General features: G+C 38.5%; 1 protein-coding gene across 1 annotated transcript; it reads right to left on the bottom strand.

Annotated features, from left to right (window-relative positions):
* Window positions 1-3016: 3016 nt before the first annotated feature.
* PTGS2 (prostaglandin-endoperoxide synthase 2) lies at window positions 3017-9868 on the bottom strand. The gene is made up of 10 exons (XM_059675596.1): window positions 9668-9868; window positions 8955-9071; window positions 8692-8835; window positions 8033-8176; window positions 7426-7607; window positions 6680-6763; window positions 6308-6554; window positions 5726-6012; window positions 5215-5362; window positions 3017-5066 (listed from the first exon to the last, which is right to left on the bottom strand). Exons 1-10 carry the CDS (start codon window positions 9750-9752, stop codon window positions 4657-4659), a joined length of 1848 nt encoding a protein of 615 aa, XP_059531579.1. The 5' UTR covers window positions 9753-9868; the 3' UTR covers window positions 3017-4656.
* Between the last annotated feature and the right edge of the window lie 1916 nt (window positions 9869-11784).

Below are 11784 nucleotides of genomic sequence, written 5' to 3'. Positions count from 1 at the left end.
GTATTTGGTATAAACTTAGCAAAGCTGGAGATTTAATAAAATTATACTGTTTCTAACATTCAAAGTCTCTCTCTCTCTCTCTCTCTCTCTCTCTCTCTCTCTCTCTCTCTCTCTCTCTCTCTCTGCAACAGGCACCTTTCATCTTAAACAGCATTTCAGATAACACAACATTTAGAACATTTCTTAATAGTGATAAATCATGATAAATCAAGTCTGAGTAAAATATAGCATGACAATGTTACAGAAAATTTACATTTTAAATGGTTTTCAGGGTGTGGATGAAAGAAACATTCTTGTCTTTTTGCATCATCTCCAACTATTTTTGTCTTAAGGAGAAAGAATGTTAACCCATTGGTCTTTTTTCCTTGCTGCGTTCAGAATACTATGTAAGTAGAGAACACTCCTTCAAGAGCAGGTAAAATACACCCCACCCTGGTTTTGCGAATGTTGTCATCAGGAACAGATGTTGAGTAATAGCCAGAGAAAGTCACGCTATGCTTCTACATCACCTGTTAAGATCAGCCAGGTACAACAAAGGGCAAGGGAATGCTCTCTCCAGTCTTTTTTCTTTTAAATAATTCTTTATTGTTGAAAGTATTACATTTGCCTCATTTTTTCCCCATTGACCCCCTCCAGCCCGCCCCTGACCCCCGCCCCAGGTCCTTACCGCCCATGGACACAGACAATGGGACTATTCCAGTTTTTTAAATTTATTATGAATAAAGTCTCTATGATCATTCATGTGCAGATTTTTGCATGGGTATAGGTTTTTATTTATCTGGTATAAATGGCCAAGAGTACAATTACTGGGTTGTATGATGTGGTTGGCAAAATAATGGTTTTCCAAAGATGTCCATGTCCTAATCTCTAGAAGCTGTGAACATGTTGCTTTACATGGCAAAAAGGACTTTGTATATGTGAAAGAATTAAGGATCATGAGGAAGGGACATTTTCCTGGATTATCATCATGGGCCCAAAGTAATCAAAAAGGGCCATTTTGGGAGGGAGGCAAGAGGGTCAGAGTCAGAGATATTAGAAGATACTACCCTACTGGCTTTGATGACAGAGAAAGGGACTGTGAGGCAAAGGATGCAGGTGGCCTTGGGAAGCTGGAACATTGAGTCAGAGTCTCCCTGAGAGTGCCCAGAAGAAACACAGTCCTACTGATACCTTGAGTTTCACTCATAAGATCTATTTCTTACGTCTGACATCCAGAAATGTAGATATAAATTGTTTTTTAAAGCCAGTATGCTTGCAATAATTTGTTATAGCATCACTAGAAAACTGATATATATGGTAAGTAAATTTTCAGTTTTAGAAGAAACCACCAAACTAATTTTCAGAGCAGATAGTTCTGGTGTTTTTTGTGTGTGTTTTTTTTAAGGTTTTACTCTTTACTCAAGAATCAACACATATTTTACTTCTTTCATAAAGCCTCTTCTTATTTATTTGAGCAAACCTGAAGAAACATGGCTGGAGTACAGTGCACAAAGGTGGAAAATTGTAGTGGATGAGATCAGATAGATAAGCAGGGGACAGATCAGTGAGACCCTCATAAGATAGGATAAAGTGTTCAGATTTATCCATTGTGTAACAGGAAGCCACCAGAAGATTTCAAACAAGGGAGGGGCATATGATTTATGTTTGAAAATGACCACTCTCATAAGTAGAATAGTTTGGAGCACAGCAGTAATAGAAGAGGGAAAACTAATTAAGAAAATAATGCATTGACTAGGTCAGCAGTAGTGGAGTTAGAGAAAAGTGACAGATTTAGGATTTATCTGTAGGATATAGGCCATAAGATTGCTGCTAAATTGGCTATGGGCATGAAGAAAAGAGGGGTTCTTGATAACCAGGGGATGGTGATATCCTTAACTTTGGAATATTATTACTTTGGGTATATGGTGCTGAGAGGGAAGAGATGTAAAATAAGTCATGATTTATGTATTTGAGTAGAAAAGTTATCAATGGACAATTAGAGGTTGGTTCTAGAGACATAAATTTGGGTGTGATTAATTAGTGTTTCAGTTTATGAGCTTGGATAGGATTCACCTGGAAGAGTCCAGTTAAAGGAGAGGGGGAACAAAATACTTGAATTTATAGATATAATCGGATGAAGAGTTTTAAAACTATCTGAGTAGTAGCACTCTGTGAAAGTAGAGAAAGACCAGGAGGGGATCAAATCATAAGACAATTGTGTTAAATGCTACTGAGAAGTCAAACAGATTAGGAGGATGGACAAAATTAGTTAAGCTGTGCCAGTTAAGTACAATGGAAGGAGGTAGTCATAATGATTGGCAAAGGAATCTGAGCTAGGTGCATAAATTAGGAAATGTGGAGTTAATGGGGTGAAAAATACTGAAGTGATAAGGGTGATGGGTCAGTAGGCCTAGTGAAACTAGAGTTAGAAGTTAGAGTGGGAGTACTCAAATAGGTGAGCTGTAGGTGTTGGTAAAAAAGGAGGATACTTGAAATCAAGATTTGGATAGTAATTAATGATGATGAGATCAAAGTATATATGACCTTGGGAAATACGCATCAGAGGCATGGAGAAGGCTAAGGAAGAAAGAGGCCAGGCAGAATGGTACTATGTGGTCCATTTGGATATTGAAATTATCAAGATGTCAAGCGTAGGGAGGGTACAACAAAAGCCAAAGAGCCAGGTATCAATGATTTGCCCAACTAATTATAAAATCTCCCTCTTTAAACTTCCTTTTTAATTTTGTACCTTCTTAGTAATTCTTTTCTTATTCTTTGCTTTTATGTTTTTTTTTCCTTCTAGATTAGGCATTGAAAACAAGTTTTTTGCTATATTCTGTAGCATGAAGCACATGTTTTCCATATGATGTGGCAGTGAATAAGATTATAAATAGTGATCCTATGAAGCCTCTGTATGACTGAGGGCAGAACCACTTCATTAAAGGCCAGTCTAGTTTGGAATAGGTGGCAAAATACAAAACAATGGTTTACTTTAATATAACCCTTTAGAGAAATCATACGCCATTTGACAAAGATATATAGAAACAGTCCAAATTTATTTTAGAGGAGATTTTTCAATTCTTTAGTATAAAAATAAACAAACTTATCTCAACACTTGTACTTTACATAAATTTAAATACAGTCTGAGGCACCAAAACATTCACATACACATTCTGAATTCCTGGGTTCAGACAGCAAGTTGATGTTAATAACAACTTAGTTTTAAATTAGGGAAGTTAACAGTTTTTATGCAAGCCCTTCTAACATTGACTATTTCTTTTTCTAACCTTTTAAACATAAAATCTTAAAGAAAATTTCCCTGAGTTATTTCTCTTTAATGAGATTTCATCATTTCCCCTCTACCCACGAGACATGCTCTTAATTAATTACATAAATACTAATGTTATCCATAATCAGTGCTTGATTAAAAATATTAAAATCTACAGTACTTTGACTAATGTCTCTTCAATAAGTTATAATGGAATGAATTAATGTAGCATCCACCGGTCCTTAAAAAACATATAAAAGGTCAGTTTTATGGCACTTCCAGGCTGATAAGACACAGACACAATGTTCTATGGGCTGGTGTATAGGTGAATCTTAATGACATAAATTCCAACCTTATAACTCAATGTACCACAGTTGGGTTCCTGAAAAATAATTCACACCTTAATCCAATAATTTCTCTTGTAGTTTTCAAAATTCAAAGAGGTAATCCCAAAGAAGAGATAGCGAGGCTTCGACCCAGTTTATAACAATAATGTCCTAACAAAACATAAATAATAATCCTCAATAAATTAAGTAATGTACAGTACCAGAAAATGTCAGCTGACAATGAGATGTGGGTAAGAAGAAGCATTATCTTCCTGGGAACTATTCAGGAATAGTGTGCTTTTGTTTTTAAAGGAAAAGGACATTCCTTAGAGTAGGAATATAAAGCTCTTCTTGTCAAGAACCCCTTACAGTTCTTTCTAAGTCTCTTTGTAGCTTCTTCAGTTACACATAGTTAAAATTAAATATAAAGTTCTCTGTCTTTCACTTAACATGTGAGCACACCTTTTTATCAAGGCCGTTTTTTTTTTGGTTTTTTTTTGAGAGCTTTTGTTTTCTTTTATTCTTCTTAAGAGGAGCTAAATAGTAGTCCTGATCTGAGGTTTTCCTGAAAACTTGCAGAAGTTCAGATAAGAAAATATAGGTAGAGTCCAAAGAAAGATGAACTCATATCTTGAAACCAGAGAAACAAAATAGAAGAAGTAAGCTGATGAGAAGAGCTCCTCTTAGCAGAATGGCTAGAAGAAAATCAAAGGACCAGTGTGCAGGTAGTTGCTTCCAATGTATCGTGGAAGATACACTGTAAGAATCAGAATGGAGAAAGAAATGTGCAGCATTTTGCCATCTTGTAACAGCATTTAAATATTCATCTTGTAACAGCATTTAAATATGTGGCTCTTACTGTAAGTCTAAACTGAAATTCAAGTAAAAAGATGTCAAATGACATGTTTTTCCCTTTAACTCGGAGAAAAGACATCTTTAAATCATTGACACAAAAATCTTCACAAGGATAACCTAACCCCCTTTTTCCTTAACAGAAGTTAAGTCACATAAGGAGTTTAATATAAATATTAAATAATTAAAAGAAATCATTCATATAAATAAATAAATATGATCAATAGGCTTCTACAGTTCAGCTGAACGTCCTTTTAGTAGTACGGTAGGATTGATATCCTCCAGTCCAGAGTGGGAGGGGGTCGCATTGATGGTGACTGTCTTGGTGGGCTGTGGGTCCCCAACACTGAACGAAGTAGAGGGGCAGCCTTTCACGTTATTGCAGATGAGAGACTGAATGGAGGCAGTGTTGATGATTTTAAAACCCACTTCACCGCCAAAAGTGCTAGGCTTCCAGTAGTGAGGAGAACATATAGGATTGCCCATCAGTCCTTTCAAGGAAAAGGGGGCTCCAAGTTCTACCATGGTCTCACCAAAGATGCTATTTGGGCGAGGCTCTTCTACCAGAAGGGCAGGGTACAGCTCCATGGCGTCAATGTCACCATAGAGCGCTTCTAACTCCGCAGCCATTTCCTTCTCTCCTGTGAAGGTGACAGAGACAAGAGACACAACCGATGTAAATTTTTACAAAATGCAACAAAATAGTTTTACCCCTTTACTCAATCTGCTTCCAACTTCTGTGTTGTTTGCACTAGGCTCTTTGAATCTTGTCAGCTTAGAAACACTCACCTGTAAGTTCTTCAAATGATTCATAGGGCTTCATCCGAAAGCGTTTGCGGTACTCGTTCAGAGACTGGTATCTCATGTGTCTGCTCTGCTCAATTGAGGCCTTGGCTACTTTTCGTACTGCAACGGGAAGATTTCGACCGCCAGCCACCTGGGGAAAAGGAATTACATTATAAAACAACGTTTTCAGGCATATTTACAATTTCTATCTTAAAAGCCTTCCTTGGTACAAAGTAACTAAGACCTATGCTCCCAACTGAGACCTAAACTATTCAAGTTTGAAATGTTCATTTCTATCATCTCCAAGATTATAGAAAGTTTTTAAAAATACCTATAGCTAAGGTGTGATTACATGTTGCCATTTGATAACTGTAGACTCAAAGCTTTGACTTTTCAAAAAATGTTAGGCTTCTTATTTCTAGAAGAGAATTTAATTAGCAAACTAATTACTTTTCTTTAGTGAGTAAACAGACTAGTCCTCTGTTTTATTTTGTTTTTCAGTAGTAATGCTTACCCTGCCAGCATTTTGCTTGCTGAATGATTCAACAAACTGGGCAAGCCCATGGTCCATTAATAAAGAATTGTTGTAGAGAAACTGTTGATAGCTGTACTCCTGGTCATCAATGTGAAAGGAGTCAGGCAGAAGGGGATGCCAGTGGTAGAGAGTGTTAAACTCAGCAGCGATGCGGTTTTGGTACTGGAATTGTTGGTTGAAAAGCAGCTCTGGGTCAAACTTCAGTTTGAAGTGATAGCCACTCAAGTGTTGTACATAGTCTTCAATCACAATCTTAATAGTTTCTCCTATTTGCACAAAATAAAACATTTAGAACATTAATTCTTTCTGATCATTAACTTTCAAGCAACCAAAATGCAATTTTGTTGATGTGCTATTCTCTCACTTCTACTTTTTCATTTTTACCATGAATACAAAAGACAGTTCTATATTATAATCATGCTCATGGATTAAGTTAATATGGAGCATGTAATTTTATATTCACCACATTCCCCCAGAATGACTTAAAACATAGCAAAGGTAAAGGACTCGTTTTCTCCAGGGAAGATGGTTGTATTGAAATTATTTTCTTCTCTTCCTTACCTATCAGTATTAGCCTGCTTGTCTGGAACAACCGCTCATCATCCCATTCTGGATGCTCCTGCTTAAGCACATCACACACTCTGTTATGTTCGCGCAGCCAAATGGTGGCATACATCATCAGACCAGGCACCAGACCAAACACCTCCTGGCCCACGGCAAACTGCAGGTGTTCAGGGACATGAGGCGGGTAGATCATCTCAGCCTGGGTATCTTTGACTGTGGGAGGATATACCTCTCCATCAATTACCTAAAAAACAATGGTAATAAATAAACATTACCTTAAAAGTTAAGAAATACATTTCAACCAGAGATTTAAAAATATAAGCAAAGGGGTAAATCATAGCTAATTCTTAATGTTCAAATGGGACAGACCTGGTATTTCAGTTTTCCATCCTTGAAAAGGCGCAGTTTATGCTGTCTATCCAAAGTTTCACCATAAACATGATTTAAATCCACCTGGAAAATTATAAAAAAAATTCAGTTTGCTATTATTGAAGTTGGTCTTATATAAAGCATCCATGATATCATTTATTATTAAACTATTTGATGATTTAGCTTGCTTCAATGAAAGATATTCAATAAAACACCTTTTTCATAGCCACAAAATACTAAGTTAATATGTTTATCTATTGAAGCGACAAACCTATATATGTCTCTTGTGTTTAAAGGCATTAGTATCTCCTGTGCAGCTTATTAATATATCATATGCTTTGGTATAATGATATGGATATTTCCTTTAAAAGGCATCAGCAAATGTATTATTGATATAAAATTCTTAATAAATGAATTGAAACCCAAAATATAATGCTGCAAAAATTTCACCTTATCATATTTAAAGCAGCATAATCAGGGTACAAACATGTAGAAACATGTTTTCAAAGACATAACTTTGGCAGTGCTAATATTTTGAACTAAATATGAGCCAAATTATAAATATCTGTGTGTGTGTTTGTGTGTTTACTTAACCAGTGAGTTAAAATGAAACTCCACTAAAAATTTTATAGACAGGACACTTTTCAAAAAGAGGGTGAATTATTTGGTGTGGCAAATAAATACATGGTCTTCAATGTTAGCACCTCACTATGATTAGCTATATTTCTGATTTAGTTCTATCTTACCCCATGACCCAGTCCTTTAGTGAAAGCTGGTCCTCGCTTATGATCTGTCTTGAAAAACTGATGGGTGAAGTGCTGGGCAAAGAATGCAAACATCAAATTTGTGCCCTGGGGATCAGGAATGAACTCTCTTCTTATCATAAATTTATCCAGGATCATGTCTGAATCAGGAAGCTCTTTCTTCCCTGAAAAAACGAGAAAGCCAAGAATTCATCCATATATTCAAGGAAGCAGATAGTATACTGTCAATTCACCAGGGCCTTCCTCCCTTACAGGAGAAATAAGTTGTGACCATAATCATAATATAAAGACAGTTCGAAGACACCAGGAAGCAACTTCTTATTTAATAATTTTATCTGCTGTTTAACTAGTATGAGTCCAGTTTTAATGAAAGAATTCAAAAGCATTAAGATATTCCCTTTCATAAAATAGTCTACATGGACTCACAGTTTCAAAAAAATCTCCATAGATCTCCATTAAGAAAGGAAGAATTAGACTTTTATTAGCAAATAAATGATAATGTAGGGTCAAATGTTCTAAGTAGCAATCCACTCCTCCCCCCCCCCTTCCTCCCATTTCAATGCATCTCTCACTGCCTCCTCTCACTCACCTTTCACACCCATGGGAGTCGGGCAGTCATCAGCCACAGGAGGAAGAGCTCTGGTATAATAGGAGAGATTCGAAAAGGCTTCCCAGCTTTTATAGCTGTAGTGTGCATTATACGTTGGTGGGCTGTCAATCAAATCTGATCTGGCTGAAATTTTCAAGAGAAAAAATTTTGTTTAATTTGTTCCCATATGCAAGGCAAATCAATATTCATTTTTAAAATTGTAAAATGTGCAAAATAGCACCAGAGATTGAATTTAATTCCAACTATGATACTCTTTCAAAACATGTACACTTTTAATTCTAATTGAATTTAAAAGAGTGATTCATTAAAATGCATCTTTAAGAAAGTATATATACTTTACACAAGACCAAATGGTCTACCATCTTGATTTTTCAAGTAACCATCCAAGAAGCTTGGGAAAGATGTGCAGAATTGTAAGCAAAATTCTGACTGTGAGATAAAACTTTATAAACTGGGTGGGACTGAAATGTCTATATTTTTTGCCATTAAGATAGTAGACACACTAAAAAAGTACATTTAAAATCATTTTGACAAGGTTGGAAATATGTTTTTGGATTAGGTTTAGTAATCTGGAGTATTATAAAAACAATTTTTTTCCTTTGAGGAAACTGAAAACCTTAGAAAGATAATGTACTTACATGTCAGCACATATTTCATAATTGCATTTCTCAGGAAGGGAATATTATTGATAATGTCCCAGGCTCCCTTGAAGTGGGTAAGTATGTAGTGCACCGTGTTTGGAGTGGGTTTCAGGAGTAATTTTATTCTTGTCATAAATTCAGCTGCAATGAGAGAAAAAAAGGATGGCGAAATTAATGGGGCATATTAGAAGATGCAAATCTGTAAAATGACAACTGTATATATCCACCTTCCAAATGAGGGCACCCAAAGGCAAACTTACGTATTGAACAGTTTTCCCCGTAGAATCCTGTTCGAGTACAGTCACACGTATACTGGTCAAATCCAACACTCATACATACACCTCTGTTTTGGCAGGGGTTGGAACAGCAAGGATTTGCTACAATAAAAGTAAGGACAGTGAATTCTAAATAAGGATAATGGATATCATGTCGCTAAGCTTTTTCGCAGTAACGTTTTAGATGTTCAATTCAGCATTAAGGAGATCAAATAAGTAGCTCTCTCAAAATTAAAACGGATAGATCTAGGGAAACTCGCAAAGTAAAAACAGCTTACTTTTACAAACACTTCGCCCATCTGAAAAACAAAAACAAAAACCTGGGCTTTCCTGAGAAGGAAAGCACTAACTGGGGTATTTAAAACAGTTACTCCCACTCAGTAGCAGTGGGTACCACACACAAGCATTCCACATACATTGACCTCATCCTGTCTCATTAAAACGACAACCTGCAACTCAGTATCACTATTCCTATTGAGCAGTTGAGCAAAGAGACCCAGACCCATAAGACTGGTTCATGATAATCAGAGCTGGTGGCAAAGGTGGGATATCTACCCAGTTCTTCGGCGGTCAAGTGGTCCAATTTCTTGACAAAGTCTACAGACTCCCAATTCCGAGAGTGCTAAGAGTGAGGGGCCAGGGCAAGTCCGAATGGAGACTTGCGGGGCAGAACGGGGCGCGGGGCGCCAGGTACCCACCTGCAGCGCAGAGAGCCAGGGCTGCGCAGAGCAGCAGGGCGCGGACGAACATCTGTGCGGTGGGGAGCCCGGCTTGTGCGCTCATTCAGTGGATTGCGCAGGAGGATCGCTGGATGGAGCTGGAGGAGCGCTGGCGGGATTCCTGGGCGTACTCTGTGAGCGCTCTCTCGAGTCCTTTGACAACTGGAAGCAAATGGAGAGAACCTTCCTTTTATTCGTAAAAACTAGACCACGTCACGCTATGACTGGCTTTCCGCCTTTCCTACCCGCCCAACACCCCTCACCCCACCCCCCAACCCCCGCCCACTTAAAAATTGCGTAAGACCCGGGTCAGGGCAGGATTACCCACGCAAATGACAAAATCAGGGACTCGGGAAGCTGCTCTTTCTCTCTCGGCTTCCCCAAGGTGGGCGCAAATCCGATTGCCACCCCCTCGACACCCCATCCCCACTCCTATCTTTACCCTTTCCCCTCCATCCCTCCCCCCACCCCCACCCCCAGTTCCTCTGTCCCTGAGCTCCGGTTTTCGCCTTTTCCCAGCCTTAAGTGGCTGGACTAGGTTCGTCTGCTGGCAGGAGCGCCTGGGGGTTCCGGAGCGCACGTAGGGAATCCCCTCCCTCCCCCCTCCAGCGTCGCAGCGTCACCGCCGCCTTGTCTGGGTCCCCAGGTCTTTGGAAAGCCTGGGAAGTTGCAATCCCAACAGACCCAGACAGTCAAAGCCAGGAAAGACTGGCACGCTTTACACGTGTCATGTATTTCAAACATGTCAGGTTTCATTTTCATGACAACCTCATGCCTCTGACACTTTTAAGAATGTTATGTAGCTGAATTAAATATAATAGCTATAGTGAGTGTACATATCTGTAACTTCTCTTCATAGCTAAATTGTGTTTACCACAGGAAATACTGTTCTCCGCACCACCATCTGCTCCTTGCTTTTTGGAGACGAAGGAGGTAAATCCCTCTCCACAAGACGGCTCCTAAGCAGTTATCCAGTAAATCCTCAATTTGAGCCGGAGATGTATTCCCTCCTATTTCCTCTCCTTTCAAGGGTCCAGGACCTCCGGGGATGCTAAATGTGCAAAACATCTGCTTTAATGCATGTATTTCTTTGCGTGTGGTTTCCACCTTTTTGGTCACCAGCCCTTCACAGGAGATACAAACAAGAGGAGAGTTTAAAGGTGCCGGAGTCCATTCATTGTCTTCACTAGCTGAGTTTAGACAGAGACCCCCCCAAAAGCTAGTAACCTTTGAAGTCCTAGCAAAGGTCAGAACTGTGCACCACCCAGTTAATTTAGGTAATAATAGTTGAAGCATCCCCACCTTAGTTCCCTTAATTCCTTAGATACTTATGTAGATCCTTGTTGATTATTGTTAATCAGATACTCTGCCTACTCCCAGAAATCTATTGATGAGCTAATCAGATACTTTGTCTATTCCTGGAAATTGTTTGCTGATCTGGGTGTCATTGAAACCTCCTTACCCTAAGGGCTACTCCAGATCAATAAAAGATTGGAGCAGCCTGAGCAGTGGGGGAAGTCCTTTGGGACTTGCCGCCTGGTCCCCCAATATTGCAAAATTATCTCGTGTCTTTTTCTCTCATTTGTTGTGCGGCTCCTCTTTCAGATACCGAACCCTACTCCACGCAGAACGTGGAGGGAGTCTTACTCGACATAAAGGGTGTTTTATTTTTTTTGGGGGGGGGGTCGGTCTTCTCTGCCCATTTTTCCAAGATGAGATGTGACAGTGGATCAAGGTATAAGACTGCATTTAGGGACTAATTTTCTATTGTTTTGGAACATAGTTTGATGATTTGGATGGAATGGATGTAAAGGAAGGGTGATTTTTAACAATTTTGAACTTTCTCATCCTTTGTTTTTTGTTGAATAGCTATCTTTTGGTGGTGAGGGGAGAGGTGTGTGAAGGTGAACTAGTAAAAAAAGAAATTAGCAGTAGCAAAGTGGAAGAATAAAATGTTCAATGAAGCCATACGTTCTTAACATTGATGGAAAAGTACTGCATAACACCTGAAATAAAACCACATCAGGTACCACAATTTGTAGAAATCTTAAATAAAATAAAAAAAAGATACACTTGGAATTTTTTTATCCTATTGC

The sequence above is a fragment of the Myotis daubentonii genome, chromosome 18, assembly GCF_963259705.1.
Source record: "Myotis daubentonii chromosome 18, mMyoDau2.1, whole genome shotgun sequence".
Classification (NCBI taxonomy): Eukaryota; Metazoa; Chordata; class Mammalia; order Chiroptera; family Vespertilionidae; genus Myotis; species Myotis daubentonii.
Note: the sequence above shows the minus strand (reverse complement) of the source record. Positions and strands in the feature narration are given on the sequence as shown.